Source organism: Triturus cristatus, chromosome 12 (assembly GCF_964204655.1).
Source record: "Triturus cristatus chromosome 12, aTriCri1.1, whole genome shotgun sequence".
Classification (NCBI taxonomy): Eukaryota; Metazoa; Chordata; class Amphibia; order Caudata; family Salamandridae; genus Triturus; species Triturus cristatus.
This window is the reverse complement of record NC_140595.1, coordinates 469,937,491-469,959,175: the sequence shown is the minus strand read 5'-3', so window position 1 is coordinate 469,959,175 and position 21,685 is coordinate 469,937,491. Positions and strand designations below refer to the sequence as shown.

General features: G+C 47.3%; 1 protein-coding gene across 8 annotated transcripts in view; it reads right to left on the bottom strand.

Annotated features, from left to right (window-relative positions):
* TDRD12 (tudor domain containing 12) overlaps positions 1–21,685 on the bottom strand; it is a 3,486,095-nt gene that overhangs the window by 1,707,049 nt on the left and 1,757,361 nt on the right. For all 8 annotated transcript variants that reach the window (XM_085639447.1, XM_085639446.1, XM_085639448.1 and 5 more), the window contains one exon: positions 11,628–11,756. In XM_085639447.1, the coding sequence (XP_085495573.1) occupies positions 11,628–11,756 (129 nt within the window). The remainder of the gene's footprint in view (positions 1–11,627; positions 11,757–21,685) is intronic.

Below are 21,685 nucleotides of genomic sequence, written 5' to 3'. Positions count from 1 at the left end.
CCCATTTATCCTTTGTGACGGCTTGCCATTGATTTAGAAATGGCAAGAGCTGATAGGACCGTAGAGGTTGACAACTAGCTGAGGTGGCTGGCGGAAGTCAAACGTCACTGACGTCTTGAGGAATCCTGCAATTTTCCTCGTCCTGCAGGCTTGCGTCTAGCTGATTGCTGAATGTATGACAGATTGGAGGCAAGAAATTGCTGCTGTTGCTGTCCTCCATATTGTGGTCTGTAACTTTGTTGACCATATGGTTGATATCTGTATGACTGTCTGTGCTAGAATTGACCTCTACCTCTACCTCCACCTCCACGAAAGGACTTAAAACGCCTCTGTTGCAACGTGCCTAAGGAACGTGGGGTCTCAGTATCCTTTTTGATGCCCTGTAGATCTTCATCTACGTGTTTTCCAAAACAATTTTTGTAGGAAGGTGGATATCTGACTATGGTTACCCCCAACTTTTTGCCTAGTGTCTAGCTGGTTTTTCGACTTAGTTGGCCTGAGATCCTGCCATTCTGGGTCTCAGGCTGTCTGCTCTCTCTTTAAAATGGACTCAATGTACCCTAGGTACATACCCAATTGGTAAGGATCACCTTATTGGACCCTGTACAGTGTACCCTAGGTACCCAGGGCATAGGTGTACCCTAGGCCTCCCAGGGGCTGCAGCATGTATTATGCCACCCCTGGCCTGGCCTTCCAATCAGACAACTGGCTGATCACTCAGCTCGGGCAAGGTCGTGTAATCACCCCTTGCTTAGATATAGTATACCTATATCTACCCTTAAAATAGACACATGTGTACCTGTGAGCCACTCCTATGGCAGGCCTTAACAATCCTGGAGGCAGAGTGCTTGGTAACATGTGAGATGGTGCTCTAGCATGAGCTGAGCCTGTCTGCAGCTTTCGGAACCATGTACTTATAGCTGTTATAGGATGTAGCCAGGGCTTTAAGTGGGCCAAGTCTGTCCGGGTCTGAGCACCGGCAGTTTTTTTTGGGGGCCCTCGAAACGGGTCTCTATCGGGCTCTATTATTTTCATGGCTACTAAAGGTAGTCCGTTCTTTTTTTTTTTTTTTTTCGGACCCGTTTTGAGGGCCCAAAAAAAAAAACGCCGGTGCTCAGACTCTGCCCACTGTTGCTGCACTCATGGGCGTTGGAAGTGTGGGGGACTCGGGGGATATATCCCCCCCAGATTTTGGAGTGGGGGGGACACGGGGGACAAGGGGACAAAGGAATTTCCCCTCTCCCTTCTGTTATCACAGGGCCATTAGCACGTGAAAGCGCTACCTAATGGCCCTGCACTTGACCTGCCTGGAGTCAGAGGCCACCCGCCCTCTGCCTTTTGTTATGCTGCAGGAAGGCTCAGCCGTTCTGGGAAGGGCAGAGAACGGAGAAAAAATAAACGCTGTCTCTTTTCCTTCATGGCAAGGACCGTGTCCACTACTCCTGATCTGCCTCTGGCGGCTGCCCTCCTCTCTTTATTCCTCCATCTCTTTCTGTCTCTGTCTCGCTCCTGCTTACGTGCTGATTTCAAGAGGCAGCTCTTAAGGTACTCTCTCTTGCCTCTCCTTTTCTTTATTTTTTCCCCTGTGAAATTGATCCAAAAAAGGCTGAACAGTTTGGCTGTAAATGTCCTCATTTTCTGACCGTTTTCGATTGAAAAGAAAAACCTCGGAATGGAGAGAAAAAATAGTTAAATACCTAAATAAAGCAATACAGAGTGGACAGCAGACAGGCCAGACTGTTATTTACACCCACACACATTAGCGCCACTTTACAGAGTTTGCCAGTGAAAGCGCTAGTTTCTTTTTATCTTCTTTCTTTGAACAACATTGTTTTCCCAGGGTGGGTAAGTGCGCCATTCCTAAAGGGACTGCAATACCTGGTTGATGGGTAGAGTGGAAACGTTTAATTTGATCGTTTCCAACTTTTTAATTATTTTAGCTTATAAAATGCGGCTCTGTGTTTGGGGATGTGGTCTTTTTTAAACCAAACTGTATACATTTTGAAAGGATATAAGCAATGGACATTGAAAGGGGTCCCTTCCTGGTCCAGTAGCCATGTCTTGAACTTTTCAAGCAAAATCACTTACTGATTTCTGAATAATGAGTTTAAAACCGTTAATGTAACCATGTTTTTTTCTGATTACAGTTCGCATGCTTTGCTTATTCATGCATTCCCTATGAGTGTTTGCTTTTTCCAGGGTGTTATTCCTTTTTTTTCAGGCAGCATTTTACTGTTGCTTAGTGCATAATTTGAATTTAGTCGCAGCACAATTGAGTTGTGCTGAAGGCAGTGCGAGTTTCTCTCAGTGGGGCAGTATGGTGCTCAGTGTGGGAGAGAATGTGGCACTCTGGCCAGAGCTGCTGAATTTGGAACTGGAGAACCATGTTCAGACCTTCATGACCAGTTCACCATACCACACTCCTAACAGAGCTTATTCCGATGCTACACCTTAGAAGGCCCGATAGACCTTAGAAGCCCAGGTGTCTTAGCACCCGCAGGTCGACCTGTCCACCACAATCCATACTGCAGTTCAATTCCAGTCTTACGGGCAGGCATATGAAGAAGCACATCCTAGATCGACAGTGAATCTGTCACTGAGGTCACAAGACCCTTGAGGCCAGTCCACCTCACCCATTGGTACCTCCATTGGCCTTTTTCCAGCACTAGCAGTGCAACTTGCCAGGGGTTGGCAATGTAGGATTTGCATGCACACCAAACTTAGGGGGTTAATATAATGGCTGTGGGACCACCACGTCACCCCGTCGGTGGCGGTCCCACCGCCATTGGTGACTGCGTCACAGCCCGCCATATTACAATGGCGGGTGGTTACCTGGCGGTCGGACAGACCAACCACCACGCACCCGACGGGCTTCTTGAGCCCGCCGGTGTGGTGGAGGGGCTCGTGGTTCCTACAATGCTGGTGGTGCCTACCATGCACTGCAGCAGGGATTTACGATGTCCCTTAGCCGCCAGCTTATCAATGGCGGTTCACCTGCCATGGAAATGCTGGCGAAAGGGACATTGGGGGCCCGTAGCAGGCCCCTTTACCCCTGGCCCTCAGACATGGGTCCTGGGGGGCATCATAGATGCCCCACAACATATCACTGAACCATGTGGCAGGCACCGATATATTTAACATGTTCCTTTTTTTTTTTACTTTGCGGCGGATGATGCAGCCAGCAGCACCTGCTGCAATGTAAAAGATAGGCACTGCGAACACCGTAGTGGCAGCCGTATTGTAATGCCTATCGTGGGGCCTCCACCTTGAAGGCCAGCGGTCCCATTCCCCGATTCGATGGCGGTGGTACTGAAGTCCATTTGGACTGAGCTGAAAAAGGATAAGATTCATAAACTGTAATTTTACAAAAATTAATGTCACATCTAGCATGAATTGAATTTAACAAAAGAAAATTGTGTGTGTCCTCCTACTAAAATATTGACAGGAGTTAAAGTATATAATTATGGAGTACAGCTATGTGACAGATAAAGGTCACAGTTAAGAAATCCTCAATTTATGTCATCTGGCCGTGTGTGAAAGAAAATGGAAAAATCTTCATGCCTATGGATAAAACTCAATGGTCCTCCATTTGAAACATTTGACCCAAAGCTGTATGTAAAGAGTTGGCTTGCAAAAGGTAGAAGGTCTGCTGAAGAAAATTGTTGTGAGAAACCCCAGCAAAACAAACACACTGAATATCTTCGAGGGTTTTGGGGAATCCTGCAATAGATTTCTAAGTAATATAAATATTCTTTACATGTTTTTTAAAGTGTTTGGTATTTTTATGGGTTATACTTAATAAATATACCTTTTTGCCTATTTTATTATCCTTTGCTGGATGCGACTTCATGATTTTCTTAAGCACACAGTGCTAGTTATTTTGATTTAGACCACGCCCCTACTCGGATAGGCCACGCCCCTTCAAGCCATTAACCACGCCCCTTTTAGAGCACCCCCAGATTTTTTTTCCCACTTAAAGCACTGGATATAGCCTACCATATACTCTTAAAGTGCCTTATAATCTTAAACGGTTATGGTAACTATGGTTTGGCTTTATCAAAACATGTCGTGTAAGGTGTCTTAACACTTTGGAATACCCCCATACCATTTCTGGCAATGAGGATATTATTCCTCCCTTCTAGAGGGAGAGACATGTTGAAACCTACTTACCCGATTAAAGTTAACCAGAGCCCCAGCATCACAAAATGGATGCTGCTGCCACAGACACGAGTCTGACCTCCTGCTGCTGGGAGCCCTCCCAGCCAGGGAGGCCTGGACAATAGGTTTCCTGTTTGGGGAGGTGCTAGCACCTCCCCAGACAGACTTTAGTGTATTGGGGCAGGGAGGGCTGAAAGGAATGAGACATGCCTGGGGCTCACAAGGTGCTCCATGCATAGTCCAGTTCAAACCGGCGCTGGGTCACTCCAGCCCCAGCGCGAAACTGGACAAAGGAAAGGGGGTGTAGCCACTCCCCTTCCTGGTCCCACCCATAGGAGGGACCTTGCAGGTAGCCCAGCCCACTAGCCCAGTATATTAGAAGGTAGCTGAGCCCTGCATAATTAGATTATCCTGAACCTGCATCTTGAACAGAAACTCTGGACCTTCGACATTCTACTACGGAAGAAGACTGAAGAATCTCCCTTGTGGCCAAGGAGTGACCACCCTGGGCAGCCAGGCACCATCCAGCGACCTCTGCTTGCTTTGCGACTGATCCTACGAGGGACGACTGCAGAGACTGACCAGCGCCGTGACTTCCAGACACCTCTGAACCAGATCCACATCTACAGCAAAGCTGAGACCCGTGGAGGCAAGGAGGGACGTGGGACCGGCGACTTGGGAAAAGTGGCTACTAACTGACTAGCGCGACTTCTGAGGCTTTCTCAAGGCTGTGCTTGGGGAATTGAGAGGCCCCAATCCCGAGCACCATCTGCAAAGAAGATCAGCTCCCCACACTTCACGTGTTCTGCGTGGGGCCCTTCTGCACCTGAGTTGCTCGACGTGTTGTCCGGTTGCTGGCCAGTTGGCTAACGACCTCTGTGACGACGAACCTTCAACTTTGCCTTGCTGGTCCGGCTCCTCCAGACTGGCACCCGTTCCCCTGTGAAAGGGAAGCACCCCAGACCTTCCTGGTCTGCAACAGAAGCAAGTCCTCCATCCTGCGTGGGTTACGCTTGCCAAGGCTTGTTGGGTCCTAACTCGACATCGAAGCCGCTAACAGCAAGAGCCTTCGTGGGACAGCTCGCCTCCTGGTTCTGGTCGTCCTCGACGCCTCCTGGTACCCGTGGCTGCTGCGACAAGCTTCACCTCTTCACCTGCATCTTCACGACATCGCCTGGTTCCTTCCTGGTTCCTTCCCGGTTCCTGGCTGGTGACCTAGGCTCTGTCCCCTCTGCTTGCAGGTATCCTCCTTCCTGATTCCATCCTTGGACACTCTGCACTGACTGCCTGTCAGCATCTTTTCTTCAGGCATCCATAGGAGTCGACGACGAAACCCGACGCAAGTTCACACCTATGCACCCGCAGCCCGTGGGCTAGGTAACTTGAGTACTCCGGTGCTCACAAGGGTATTGACTATCCAAGTGTCTAGTTTCCAAGTTTCTAACTCCTAGTTCCTTCCGAAGTGTCCTAAAACTCTTAATTACTAAATACTACTATTTCTATCGACTTTAATGCATTACGCGCGAGTGTTTCCACTCTGCACCTGAATCCCGTGACCTCCCACTGCCTAGCAACTGATAGGATAGTGTAGCCCCAGCGATTCCCTAGGCCTAGGCCTATCCTGTGTTCGTGACAGTGGTTCTTATACCACTTACTTAGTATATGGTTTGCGTGGCCCCTAGGGCCTAACTGTATTACTTACCTGTGTGACTTATTTATGCTTGAATAAGACTGTGTTGTACTTACCTCGAATCTCATAAAGAGTGCTGAGGGTGTTTTGACTAGAATAAATACATTCTATTTTTATAATATATCTGTTGTGGTGTCCTTTCATTTGATATTCAAGGGGTTGCAAATGGTATAACAGCTGGCTTCACATGCCATACAGAGTTTAGCCTAAGACTGCTCTTGTCCATGCTACCACTAGGATAGCTGGTCTATAAGGTTGACTTTACAACCAATCACCATAAGGGTTGTTTGGACTGATACAAGGTGTACACTAGAACTAGTGACATCATATATCAGGCCAACTTCTCACAATTTTCCCCATCAAAGGGCATATCCAGAACTTTCGATTGAACTTCAGGGCAGAAGGACGTAGCCCTAAGCCCGCCCTGTCTAAAAAGAACTGCGGCACTTGCCATTTGCCTGAAAGCAATTGAAGACAAATCCATTGCCTAATCAATCACCTCCGAAGACACTAGCACGCTCCTGCAGGAGGTCCTTCGCTTCTTTCTTTTTATCCTTGGGAAGGTATTCGAGAAGAGGAGCCAGATCTGACTGTAACTGACGGTCGTACCTCCCCAAAATTGCAAAGGCATTAGAGGCCTTAATAGCAGTAGCGGCCATAGTAGCGAAGTGTTTGCCGATGCTGTTAAGGTGTTTGCCTTCCCTGTCTGGAGGCACCGAACAAGGAGATTGCAGATTCCTAGAACGCCTCTGGGCAGCTTGCATTAATACTGAACCCGGACGAGGATGGCCACTTAACATGCCGGAGCAGATTCAGGTGCCTTGTATTTTTTTTCTATCCTCTGTAACACAGCAGGAACGGAGGCTGGGTTCATTATTATCTTCAGACCTTCACTTCAAATGTAATTCACAATCGGAATGGATCGAACCGATTTCTTTGTTGCATCCTTAAAATCGTAAAGAAAACATTTGGTTTGCACCACAGGCAAAGGAATCTCCTAGAGGCTCTCTCGAGTACTTCATTGAAGCCCCCAGTATCTCCCGGGGGAAAGCCTCCGGAGGAGGGAAAGACGACGGCGAAGATGGAGCCACATAATCATCCCATTCCTGACCAAGTCGGTCTGGATCCTGAGTGAGCTCACCCTCCTCTGATTGATCGTCTGCCTCACTCTCGATGTAATCATCTTGGATTGTAATGCATCGAGGAGCCTGTCTCAACCTGCGCAACAGGCAGAGGAGTAACTACTGGTGGAGGCGGAACAACTTGAATATTTGGACCGCCGGGCGTCAAAGGAACCGGAGCGTGAGAGTCCGGAAATCTTTTATAATAGTCATTCAGCATATGCCTAAGGTCTGTGACAAGGGAGACAGGCACCAGCATGGAATCTCTCCGAACCTCCCAACGCTATTCATAAGTCTCATAAGGCTAGTGCTCTTGGATAGAGTTGTAACATTGGGCATGAAAGCGACCCGAGAATGAATAATCCCCTTCTATATTTTCTGATTGTCCTTGCGCTTCCTCCTCCTCATCATCACTGTCCTGGCATTTAACTCTGAGCTGTGAGGGGCAGTACGCGGGCCAAAAAGACTTTCATCCCCCGATTCCTCCATATAAAGAAGGTGAGAGGGAAGCAATGGTGAAATCTTGGTTAAAGGTGACAATCCTGGAGATTTTGGTACCAAAATGGAGATTTTTAGTATCCTGTTTTTGATCCGTCGATGACGGTAGAAGCCTGATAGTGATTGTCGTCGATACTGGCAGAGAGGGCGATTTGAACACTTGTCGACAAAGCGCCTGTCGACGGGGCCATCGACGCCCTCCATCGACGAAGCTGTAGACGCAATCGTCGACACAGTGTCCGTCGTCGCCGTCGACGATGAAATAGTCGTTACCCTGTTTGTAGACCATGCCGTCACCACGGCCGTCAACGATGCAGCCGTCGCCATGGAAGTCGGGGATTTTGTGGAAGTCCTCGACGACTAGTCCGTCGATGGTGCTTTCTTCATCGACGAAGCCTTTTTGAGAGGTATGACAAGCAATCGACGACTAGTCCGTCGATGGTGCTTTCTTCATCGACGAAGCCTTTTTGAGAGGTATGACAAGCAGAGAAGCAGTAGAGGATTTCATCAGGCCTGATTCCTTAGGCTTAATGGCTGTTTTATCAGCACTGGAGGATTTCTCGGTCTTTAATTTCTTTAAATCAGCCTTTAATGAGGTAGAACCCTCATTTTTAGGTCTCGCCTACGCAGTGCGCATGAGCTGCATAGGCAAAAGACCTTTAGTCATCTGCACAGCTTTATAGCCAAAAACGTGCACGCGTTCCATTACCTTCAAAGGCAACGCGTGCACATGTGGAGATTCCCTTGCGGGAGCGAGCGTTAACTCCATATGTTTGTAATTAACTTTGAAACAGATGGTGCCCCTGCTCACTCCCGCAAGGGAAATAGGCGAAGCCCCCTCCTCTCTCCCCTCCCCCTGCTGTCTCTGGTCACTGAGCAAGAGGCGCGCGCTTGTCTTTTTTTCGTTCTGTTTCGTTTCCCCTTTTTAGCTTTCAAATTAAATGTTGTATCACCACCTGCATTTTTATCTTCTTAATACAAATTTGGTAGATTCATAGGGTTCCACTTCCTGGACATCGTCTATTTCTTTTCTCATTCACGTCGTACACGCATTCGTTCTAATGTACCATACAAGAAACAACTTCCCTCTCGTTAGGGCGGTAAGACTCTGTATTTGCTGCTGTACTTTGAGCCCCTGTCTTCAATATCGATATACCATTCACGACCCGCTCGATAGTAATATGCACCTCTAAGTACACTGCCACCGCGCAACGTTGTACTTAGGGCACTAATTTCACTCCAGTCACCCACACCAGATGAGATTGGCTTTTCATAAGCCCCAATCAGTTTTGTCACCTGCAGATATCTTTCTCAATACTCCGTTATTTTCTCTTTTGTTTCACCCTTGGTTTTTGTTTGCATGCTTCTCCACAGTTTGTTAACTCAGAACTGGTCTGATTTTCCCGAACTGATTTACCTCACCTGGATTAAGTACACAGTGTTGATCTGCTTTGCATATCACTCCTAACCCTCAGATTAACTCGTGGGCATTTTTTTACATCCATGGCTTTCCGTTTAATTATTTTCAGATCTAATTACCCCAGACTAAGACTTCGCTCGAAATGCAGTGGGTTTGAACTACTTGACTCAATCATTTCTAGGATACTATTCATTGAAGGAATTTCAATTTGGTCTCAACTATCTTTTTTGATAAATATTACGCAATTTCAACCTACAGTGCATTTGCTGAATAACATTAGATTAACCTCCTTAGGGAGTTTGGCTGTGGAATCGGGGAACATTACCCGGTGGGATGACGCTTTCTATTTCCATTAGAGGGAGTGGCCACGGTCACACCTAAACACCGCAAACAGGTGAGAGTAGGCATACAATGGACTGTCAAGGACTCTAGTAGAATTTATTTTTGTTTGTGAATAGGTGTCAAAACCAGGGTGTGCCATCGCATACCTTGGTGGAAGCTGCCAGGGTGAGTGACACCCAAGGTATCTTGCAGAAGGGGCAATTGTAACAAAGAAGGTGGAGGGTGCAATACATAAACTGTGCATGAGAAAGCAGCACAGCACGAGCGTCAATGTAGCTGTAGCATTTGTGTAAGGTGATGAATAAACCTTTTGATCATGGTGTGTTGCATAAGACAGAAGGGAGTGTGCCCTCTCTCCAACACAAGGCACAAGTCCCCTGGGCAGGAAAACAGTTATAAAAAATGTTTAAAAAGCATTGGCATAGCCAATAGGTCTCGCTTTTGGGACTTTAGAAGTATTTACTTATGCAGCACAATATCCTTGGTGCAACAACATCAACTGTTGCATGGCTGAACACTTATAAGGTCCCAAAGGCGAGACCTATTGGCTATGCCAATGCTTGTTATGCTTCCTATCAACCGAGATTGGTCCAGGGCTCTCTTCAACATCAGATCCAGAGTCTGATTTTGATTTCTTCTTCTGGAGCCATAACAATCTTGCCTCTCTATCCTTTAGAGTTTTTGGCTGAAAAGGTTCTACAGTATTTACAGTCCTTGGCTGTATGTTTAGGGTAAAGGCAATAATGGCAGTCTGTGTGGATCTTCAGAAAAAAGCCTTGCCTTTCCACAGGATCTACAGGGCCTGAAAAGCCTCCTCTTAGAACTCTCAGACATATTTGAAGTAAAGAAGGTAGAAAGACAATAACTTGAAGTGAATTCAAGCAGGGTCAAAAGTTCACTCACTGACAAACTGAGCAGAGCTCAGGGAGACTCCCTTACACACGACATGCGGTTAGAAATCGGAGGTCGTTGGCTGACTGGGGAGTTAAGGTCCAAGGCTGGTCTCTGATTGGTCAAGGTTTGGACCTCCATAAAGATGCTGACAATTGTCAAAGTTTTCCTTTCCTTTTGGTGGTTTCTATGTACTTTTATGGTACTTCTTTTCTAACAACCGCGAGACTCCCACCATGACGACGGGGAAGATACAAGCATGTGAATCTTTGAAGGATTCAATGCTGGAGAAACAGTGTAATTTAGCACTATTTCTAATTATACTATGTTGCACCCCAACTTGCCCATCCCTCTATTGGATGTACATGTAGAGTTGGCATATTGTATAACTTAGAAGCCAACATATAAACTTTTCACAGCACATTTATTCCTCAACATTCCATTAAAAACTGACTCATACTGGCACTCCCTTTGTCGGAAAGTCTTTCATCACAGACGCCCACAATATTGTTTTGCTATGTGGTTTGTACCAGGTTGCATGACAAATGGTCATGGAGGTACAAAGTAAGTCAATTTCACCACAAGATCTTCTCCAGAGCATGCCCTACTCTTTATATGTCATACTTCGACAGAACATCTACAGAACAAGGTTGACCTGTTTACGCCAGTGAGTTATGGTCTCTTCAAGCTGCAACACTTTCCACTAGATGCTCAACCAAGCAGAGGAGTCACTTCTATATGTGCTCATCCAGCTTCTACTCAGCGATGGGCTATTTAGGCACCTATTGTATAGTCACTGTGCACAAGGCTGGAGCCTCTTGGCTCATAGGACTAAACAGGCCGCCTGGTGTATCTACTAACCTGCATGGATAAAGATCTAGATCTCTCCCAGCCCACACCTCTTTTCCCTCAATATTTAAGTGCCTGACACATTTACATTGCTCCTCAGCAGCTTCTGACCAGTCAGTAATCACCAAGCCATGATTTGTGTCAAGGCTTTGCCACCTGTCAAGCTCTGGTGTTGGTTCTTTTTGTCAGTGATTTCAATTCAAAATAGCCTTGTCCCACTACTTCCTACAGCTGCAATAACATTTCAGGGCCCTTTAATTATAGTAGTGTGGGAGTAATTTCAAGATAAAATGACAATTCTATGGCAGTATCCACAGAGCTGCCCAAAAAGTGGCCATTTCAATTTGTGGCACTTGAGCAATCCTGGTTTTGTGTAAGAAATATTTTTCATACAACAACGTTCAGCAGTAGGTAAAGTTTGGAAAGGTCACCAGCCTTGGAACTTTCTAAAATGACTAAGTTTACCACAACTGCCAGATCTTGCAAACCAAATTATCATTTGCTCACTCCGATTTCTGGCAGGAAAACAACTAAAAAAAAAAAGTGAGTCAAAAGGTTATGAGGCATCTGGAATTAGTTATATTTTAACATTTTTAAGTGCAATGGAAAAAGTTCAATAAAAGAATACAACTTCAGAATATTGTTTCAAAAATCTTACCTTAAAAGCTACTTCTGCTTCATCTACTGAATTTGTGAAAATCAATACTTTGTTTACAATAGTTGGAGTGAAATCCAATGTCCTTTGCAAGGCGGATATTTTTTCACAATCCAAACAAAGCTGTACCACCTAGCAATAAGAGTTTTAAAATAATGCATTATATTAACATGAGTTACACTTGTGAACGGATATTCTATAGCTGTTTTTACAAATGTAAGAAATTAGGTTATTGGTTTAGCAGGAGGAGTACTCTCCTCAAGCAACAGCCACAAGCCTTGTCATGGTGAACACAAAAGTCACTAAATTAACCTGTTCATAACCCTCTGACAGCTTGGCACAAAAGCAGTCAGGCTTCACTAAGAGGCCCTTTGTACAGTATGTTTGCAGCACACAACCAGTAAAAAAAGTGACAAGACAACACAAGAAAAATCCAAAACCAATTTTAAAAAACATTTTTTTCACAAATAAAATGACAGCAAAAATAATTAAATCAGATCAGTATAAAAAGAATTTTGACTTTTTAATGTTTTTTGTGAGATTTTGTGTTTAAAGAAAAAAATACTTCCCTTTGGTGACGCCTTATCTTCATGGATACTACTATCATGGATACTAAAAAGGATCACTAAGGGCCAAAGGCATGTATTATGCCACCCTAAGGGACTCGCACACAAATACCATGCAGACTGCCATTGCATGATGCGAGAATTGGTGCAAACCATTCTGAAAACATGACATGGTACACTGACTGTGTGACATGCCCATGTTCCCTGCTTGTACTATATGTAAGTTACCCCAACAGCAGGACTTGGAGCTTTAAAGCAGGGTACATTATATTGCATGAGTGGGTGCATCTGCATGAGTAGATGTGTCCCTTCAATGCCTAAATCTATTGCCAAGCACTGGATTTGATCAGGAAACCATCTTAACAGATGTACTGGGCACTGGTATTAAGAGTTACCCAGCTACATAAGGGCTTCACTGAAAATACTGATGTTTGGTATCAAACATCTTGTCTTAATAAATCTGTACGGATGCCAGTTCCGGAATTATTATGACATGCACCCAGAGGGCACGTTAGAGGTGCCCCCCGAATCCCTACTAGTTACATAGTGTGCTGGCTGACTGCTATCTTCCAGCCTGGGAGCACGGACGAGTTTCTGAACCCCTGCAGGTGAGAGCATACACTCTCTGAGGCCAAGAACAATGCATGTCAGGCACAAGGTGATCACTCCTCCAGCAGAATTGCAAGCAGATTAGCATCTCAAGGCCAGAGGCTTTAAAGCCTCTACCACCTTTGAAAGGCAACCATGGTTTTCCCCCAGACCTCGGGAATGCTACCCCTGACCTGAGGCCCACTTGGCACCAGAGCAGGCAGTAAATAAGATAGTCAGAAGGCATGTGACACTCACAAGCTAGGCACATCCCTAAGGTGGGGCACCTGAAGTGGACAGTCCAAGAAGGGTTTCACCCTTTTGGTTTGGATAAAACTAGGAACTCTGATTCAAGATCATGCCCACTCCTTGCAGGAAGTGGTCATACAGTCACTGCAGACACCCCAGGGGTAGGTAGCCAATTGGCTGCTGCCCTACACTCCACTAAAAGCCCCTAAATACAGTATTTAGTGGTCCCCTGACAAACAAGTTACTTACCTTCAGTAAAGTTAGATCTGTAAGAAACATTAGTTATTGATAGATTCCTTACATTACACCCAGGTGTCAGACTGGATCCAGAAAGTTTTCGTCAGCAGTACCCCTGCGCGCCAGATTGTGGAGTTGTACGGCTCCGCGTCCGTCGTTGGCATCATGGTCGCAGAGATGACGTTGTGGCAGCTACTTAGACGTCAGTTCTCTACATGACTTTCTGCACCAGGAACGCAGAGCCATGCAAGATACTGACCACTGGTGCATTGAAACTAGGGCCCTGAAAGGGATGACCTTAACCCTAGAAATCAGTTCGCAGAACGGGGAGGATGGGTGGGGCGGTAAGGAATCTATCACTAACTAATGTTTCTAACAGATATCTTTACCGAAGGTAAGTAACTTGTTCATCTGAAAGAAACATGTTAGTAATAGATTTAATACCTTAGAATACATACCCCAGCAGTACCAACCCCAGTCGTTGGTCTGCGAACAAAGATCACACCAGGAAGTCCCAGAGAACAGAACGGCCAAAGAAGCTGTCTCTCCGAACTTGTCTGTCCAGGCAATAGTGCTTAGTAAAAGTGTGCAACGAAGCCCACGTAGCTGCCTGACAGATGTCTTGTAAAGGGACACCACGCCCCAGCACCGTAGTGGCAGCAGTCGCCCTGGTGGAATGGGTGTGCAGCCCCACCGGAGGCTCCTTTTTTGCCAGAGAATAACAGGCTTTAATACACAAGACGACACATTGGGAGATAGTCCGCTTGTGTACGGCACGACCTTTTTGGGCACCTACGTAGCCAACAAAGAGCTGGTCATCCACCCAGAACTGTTGTGTGCGATTCAGGTAAAATGAGAGTGCACATTTTGGGCCCAGACGGTGGAGCCTCTCTTCCTCTCTGGAAGGAGGCAGAAAGAAGGTGGGCAAAGTGATGGCCAGCCCGATGAGAAAGGCAGTGACAACCTTTGGCAGAAAGGATGGACGTGTTCTGAGCACAACCTTGTTCGGATGGACAGACAGAAAAGGAGGTTTGCAAGAAAGACCCTGGTGCTCACTCACTCTCCTAGCAGAGGTGATGGCAACCATGAAAGCAGTCTTCAAAGTTAACAGACTGAAAGGACAGCTGTGAAGAGGCTCAAAGGGAGCGCACATTAAATATGTGAGAACCAAGTTCAAGTCCCACTGTGGCATTATGAAGGGAATAGGAGGGAAAAGATGAGTAATGCTTTTGAGGAATCTATTTACAACAGGGGACTTGAAAAGAAAGGGCTGATCAGGAAGCCAAAGAAAGGCTGAAATACCAGAAAGGTAGCCCTTGATAGTGCCCAGAGCAGAACCCTGCTGGGCCAAAGAAATAAGGAACAGAAGAACTTCTGAAAGAGGGGCAGAGAGGGGATCCACTGTCATGTGTCCCTCAGAGGCCTCTCGGGATCGGTTTGTTGCTCAAATGGGTTCACCTATTGACATCCTCACTTCCGAACCGCTATTATAGCACGGAAGGTTAAGGTGGTCAATCGGGGGAAGGAAGGGAACAGCAGGGAGGGAGATCTACGGAAAGAAGAACACCCTATTGTAACACTGTCGGTAACACATAAAGACCGTATGTACAGTATGCAATCTCCCTATATACCTGTAAAGGAAAATAACACGCTTCTGGCAGTAGCTTAAAGAAGGATGATTGAAAGACATCAAAACTCTTCCTAGTGGCTAAAGCCTTTTTTGTCAGACAGTACTGTGGACATAAACCATAGGATTAGGCCAAATACAAGAAACCATTAACTACACATGATGGACACTTATCATTCAGTGATAACCCACCAATGTTGGTGTAAAGCCCCACCTCACAAGGGAGGAAGGATGGTTTCTTGTTTCATCCTCTCACTGACCCCCTGCTAAATAGGACAAACAAAAACACACAACAAGTAACATAAAATATAGTCAAAGATCGTTTAGTCTGAGTATAGTCTTGTAGCATTATTGGGATCATAATGCACCGAAACATTAGTCAAATCTACTTCAATGATAGGTATTTGGTATACTTTAAGGAGCAAGCAGCTAATATACCACCTGGTATATTCAAAGTTCTCCGCCTTAATAGTTATTTGTTTCTAGTAGTTACCACGATGAATGTCCTTTTCTGGCTGAGCCTCAAATCAAGATTTGTATGAATACGAACACTCTCCTTTTAAACATAGGTTATGCTGTTGCTTCGTAAACAAAAAAGCGGTTTTACCCCATCTATCAATCGCACAGGAAGGAACAGGGGAGGTGGTGTCAGACACCCTTACCGCACTGGACGATCTGCAACCCAACTCACGCGTCCTCAGCGTCTACAGGAACAGGATAATCTGCGCCGATGTCTTCCCAAGTCCCGGCTTTCATTGCCCTTGGCATTGTGGGTTGTCATCATTTCCTGTGCGCGCGTACGCCACCCGCCTCACAGGATTCTGGGGGCTGTAGTTCCTGCCCCACGATTCCAGGTTTCAGTCGCCTCGTTCTTTCGGCCACCAGGCTTGTAGCGCCCGGTATACTGCGGCGTTCCTTTTCCAGGTCCCTGCATGATTGTCCTGCTGGTCGCCCGCGGTGTCAGCTTCCTGTTGCGGTAAGTGTGTAACATCCACAGCCTTTGCTGTGCACCATGCCACAAACTTGTTCCACCTGCAGCCGTATACCAACATAGAGGAGGGACGCCTGGCTGTCAGAATGACATCATAGACTTCAAGAGGCAAGTCAAAAGGAATCAACTGCCGCCGCTTAATGTCTATGCAAGGAGGTGGAGACTGGACAGGTTCGGGTGGAGGACCGTCCCCTACTGCTGCGACAGAAGATCCTCCCGAAGAGGCAGTCGGATCGGGGGGGGGGGGATCGATGGTCATACCGAGTAGCTCGGGATACCAAACTCTTCAAGCCCAGTCCTGAGCCACAAGAATTACTTAGGCCTGGTCGTGCCTGATTATCTTCAGCACTCTGGCAGAAGTGATATAGGTAGAAAGGCGCACAACAGACCGCAACTCCACTCGTGACGAAAAGCGTCGCCTAGCGAGTGCCGCCTTCGAAATTCCAACGCGCAGAACTGCTGACATTGCGCGTTCTCTTCGGTGATTAATAGACCTAACCAAGGCTCACCCCACTGTTGAAAGAGACCTTGCTCCACCTCCGAGTGAAGATGCCATTCGTGATCCATCATGCACCTGCGGCTGAATTCGTCCGCACTGGTGTTCTTTGAACCTGCCAAGTGTTGAACCACCAGGGAAATGCCCTGATGTTCCAGCCATGTCCAGAGGCGTAGGGCCTCCTGAAATAGTGTCCACGACCCCAGCCCACCCTGTTTGCTTCAGTACCACATGGCGGTGGTGTTGTCTGTTAACACCTGCACTACTCTTCCCTTGACAGATGGAGGGAATGCCTTCAGTGCAAGTCGGATCGCCTGGATCTCCAGAAGGTTGATATGGAGACTGGACTCCGCCAGAGACCAGAGGCATCTGATCTCCGCCTCTCCCATGTGGCCACCCCATCCCAGAAGGGATGCTTCTGTCACCACAGTGTGTTCTGGTTGGGGAAGGGAGAGGGATCTGCCACTGACCCAATGCCAGTTTGTGAGCCACCACTGCAATTGTTGTGCAGTGCCCTCCGAGATCTGGACGTAATCGGACAGGTTCCCCTGATGCTGCGCCCACTGGAACTTCAGGTCCCACTGCAGAGCCCGCATATGCCATCAGGCATGATCGACTAGCAGGATGCAGGAGGCCATGAGGCCCAGCAGCCTCAAGGTCATCCTGACCAAAACCCAGGATAGAGGCCGAAAGATCGGAATCAGAGCCTGAATATCCTGGACTCGCCGTTTGGGAGGATAGACCCGAAAGTGTGTCGTATCCAGAACCGCTACGATGAAGGAGTTTTTGAGAGGGAATCAGGTGCGACTTTGGCACGTTGATGGAGAACCCTATCGAATGCAGGAGGTCGGCAGTAGTCTGGAGGTGGGAGATGACTACCTGGGGCGAGCCTGCCTTCAACAGCCAGTCGTCGAGATAGGGAAGACTGAAACCCCTGATCTGCGCAGATGAACTGCGACCACTGCCATCACTTTTGAGAACACCGAGGGGCACTGGTAAGGCCAAAGGGGAGAACGGTAAATTGAAAATGCTCGTGGCATACCGTGAACTGTAGATAACACCGGTGGGTAGGCCAGACAGGGATGTGAAAGTAAGGGTCCTGCAAGTTCAACGCTACCATACAGTCTCCAGTGTCGAGGGCAGACAAGACCTGAGCCAAAGTTGAAATCTTGAACTTCAACTTCCGGAGAAAATGGTTGATGTCCCCGAGATCCAAGAGGGGACGCAGAACTTTGTCCTTCTTGGGTACCAAGAAGTAGTGGGAGTAGCAACCACGACCTACTTCTGGCACAGGGACGCATTTGATAGCTTCCTTGGCCAAGAGAACTGTAACTTTCTGGAGGAGAAGAGCCAAATGATCCTCCGACATGCAATGGAGCATTGGTGGCATGGAAGGAGGGGTAGTCTCGAAGGGGAGGGAGTAGCACCTTCGGACTAGCCGCAAAACCCACCTGTCCGCAGTGATGTTGTGCCAGTGGGGGAGGTGATGGTGGATCCTGCCGCCCACTGGCAACTGGTGGCCGTGGAAGGTCGGACTAGGAAGGTTTGGAGGCTGCTGCAGGGGGGGTTTTGGTGGACTGGCCCTCCGGCTGGACCCCAGACATGACGCTGGGTTCTACGTCCCTGACCACGCAGGGGCTGGGTAGCTTACGCAGCCCCGATGTTTTGGGTGGAACGTGGTGGGGCACCCCTTCCATAGCCAAGAAAGGGGAAAAAGGAGACTGGCTGGGGCGAGAAGTTGTCGCAAGGCCCAAAGATCTAGCCATAGCCCTCGAGTGCTTAAGCGCGTTGTCCACCTTGTCACCAAACAGTTGACGGCCATTAAAGGGCATGTCCAAAAGGGCAGATTGGACATCACCGGAGAAGTCAGACGCTCTCAGCCAGGCATAGTGCCTCAGGGCTACCGGCATGGAAACCGTTCTACCCAGGGAGATGGCGGTATCCAGCCCACACGGATAGTGAACTTTGCTGCGTCTCTACCCTCAGCAACCGCACGGGAGAGTACATCCCAGGCCGCCTCCGGGCACTGTGGCAGCACTGCGCAACCGCGTCCCACACCATGTGTGTGTTGCAGCCCAAGAGACATGCAGTGTTCACCGACCACAGTCCTAAGCTGGCAGTAGAAAACCTCTTCTTCCCAAGATGGTCCAGCTTCTTAGATTCCCTATCTGGGGGAGCAGTAGGGAATGCGCCCTTAGAGGATGAGGCTTGGACCACCAAGCTCTCAGGGGTAGGGTGTTGGGTGAGGAAAAGTGGGTCACCCGTGGCTGAGGTTTGGCATTGGGATCTCATCCTGTCCACAGTAGTCCATGTGCTGGGCTTGGACCAAGGGCCCAGAAGGATGTCAGTGAGGGCCTCATTAAGCAGCAGGGGCTCCGAAGAGGCTGCTGCCAGCTGAAGCACCTCAGTCAGGAGGTTAGTCCTGACAGCAACCGTAGGAAGCTCGAGGCCCAAGGCCTCAGCTGCCCTATGCAACACCACATCGGAGGTGGCTCCCTCCTCCGTAGCCACGGTAGAGGGAGAAAGCATACCAAGGTCTGGGAAGGTATCCAGACCACTGGCATCACCCAACTCCTCTCTCCAGGCTGGCTCCTCAAGTTGGTCTGCTAGAGGGTAAATAGACCCCTCATGTTCCTCCTCTCCCTCCTCTGGCTGCCACTCAGGGTGATAGGGAATGCCAGGGATAAACACGCTCTGGTGCTGGTACCGACGTCTGTCGATTGTCACCATATTTGTGCCTATGATCTTGATGGATATGGAGGTCTTATGTGATAACTACCCAAGAGATGTGCTCCTGATGTTGGGTGATTTTAACCACAGACTAAACCCTTTAAAAGCAGATTCATGGTGCAGAGATTTGTTAAGAGCCTACAATATAGAGTCGGCTAAGTTCCCCAGCTGTGACATTTCACCCCAAGATGTGGTGCTTGGACAATTGTTGGGCTCTTTGGGCCCGATATGCGTAAATGGTAGAATGAATGCGGATTGGCCAGCTAAGCGCACCTTTACAATAGGGCAGCAAATGTGTCCAATAGATTATGTGTTTACACAGTCATGGAGCTTTGAATTAATCAAGCACTTCGAAGTAGTAAGGGTTGAAAGTAGTGATCATTACCCACTGTTGACGAAATTATACGCAAAAAGAGTTCCTCAGAGACAAATAGCCATTCAATTACAGATAGAATACCCTAAACGACATACAACCCGTATTACAGAAGAACATATTAAAAAACTAAGTGCAGTCTAGTTGACATTTACATTAGAACAATTACCACCTGAGGAGGATATTACCTGGTATGAATACATAATAAGACAACTAGTAGAATGTCTCAGGATAAAAATTAAATGTGATAAACCTGAGACAGCAAGTAAGGAAAGATCTCACATGAATAACAATCCATGGTTTGATGAGGATGGTCGCAAAGTAAAAGCCAGCATTAGGCAAAAGGAAAGAAGCCTTGGAGGAAGACACAACGATTAACTGCTACTTAACCTTCAGAAACTAAGGTCAAAATATAGAGCAATCATTAGAAATAAAAAAAGAATTTATAAGGACAGATGTTGGGTGAAATTATTAGAGGTAATCGAAGAAAACAATGTGAAAGGCTTCTGGAAATTAGTACAAGAAAGCACCGGTAAAGTTTTAGGGTCTTTGCAGTGCTCGGTGCCAGAGGATAAGTGGGTGGACTATCTGGAGGAAAATTATGGGAAGTGGCCAAGGACAGAGGAAATAAATACTACTGCATTGCCAGGTGTAAGGAAAAAAGTAAAAGATCACTTCTCCCGCCGCCATATTAGGAGTATAATATCCAGGCTAATCTTAACTCGAGCCACCGGCCCAGATAACTTGCCGGCTGTTTTTATAAAAAAAGAAGCCGGAGTGGTGGTCAGAGTTCTTTGCGAATATGTTCCAGGGGATCCTTAATACAGGGGCCGTGCCAGACAGTTGGAAAGGGGCAATTGTAAGACCTATACATAAAAAAGGCGATGTAAATGCCCCAAAAAACTATTGATTAATAAATGAGGATGGAGGTTTGTCTCGGAGGATGCAGATTGGTAATGGGCTGAGACAGGGGTGCGTACTAGTCCCCTTGATTTTTTCCCTATTTATAGCAGACCTGCCCTTAAAATTAAGCAATGTTAGAGGGGCAAGCCCGAAACTAGGAGGAAACCTTATCTGGTGCTTACTATACGCAGATGATCTGGTAATTATGGACCAGACGGAGGTTGGTCTACAAAGAAAATTAAACATCTTTAAATAATACTGCCAAATTAAAAAATTAGTTGTGGACAAGGAGAAGACCAAGATCCTATGTTTTGGAAGAAGAAAAACAAAGTTCTCCTGGTATCTGGGCACTGAGACGCTGGAAAAAGTAACAGAATACAGATATCTGGGTATGTGGTTCGAGAGTAGCCTGCAATGGCATACCCATCTTGATGCATTAAAAATGAGGGCATCGGCTTCAGTGAAGGGATTAAAAAGATTTAATAGTTGTAGAAGAGTAGGCTCTGCACTTATGTTGCCCCCACTTTTTTTCTGATGTTTACACTGGTTTCTGGCTATAGTCTGGCTGGGACCCTGCTATTCAGGGCCCCAGCCTCTCTGTTCTCTCTAAACAACTTGGAGTGCATATTAGATGCACTAGTGATTGGATACTGTGGTACCTTATGAGCCCCTAGTATATGGTACCTTAGGTACCAAGGGCATAGGTACTTCACAGGCCTACCAGGGGCTGAAGCATGTATTATGCCACCCCTGGGAAGCAGACTAAATCTGACGCCATAGGCCTGCTACTGCAGCATGGGTGAGGTGGTGCTAGCACTCCTCACTGAGATATAGGTTCACTATATCTCTCCCTTCACACACATATAAACCTATCAGTCACCCCTAAGGCAGGCCCTATCAATCCTGAGGGCAGGGTGCTTGGTTTCCATGTGAGGGGGTGCTTCTGCCTGAGCAGGGCCCCTCTGCAGCTCTCAGAGTCTATTCTCTGGGGCGGTTTGTGGATGCGGTTAAACCATATACTCTTAAGTGCATTATAACCTCGCGGTTAATGCGTACTCTGGAATGGCTGCATCAAAACATGTCGTGTTTGGTGTCAAACGCTTTGGAATCATACCCCCACACCAGTAACTGGTGTGGGAGTATGATCCCACCCTTCTAGAGGGATTGACATGTACCCACTGTGGAAACACAGTAGGATCCTGAAGAGCCCTGGCATCACAAAATGGATGCCACCAGCACAGACACTGGGCTGCCCTCCTGCAGCTGACTGAAACTCGCAGTGGAGGGAGCCCAACAAAGGG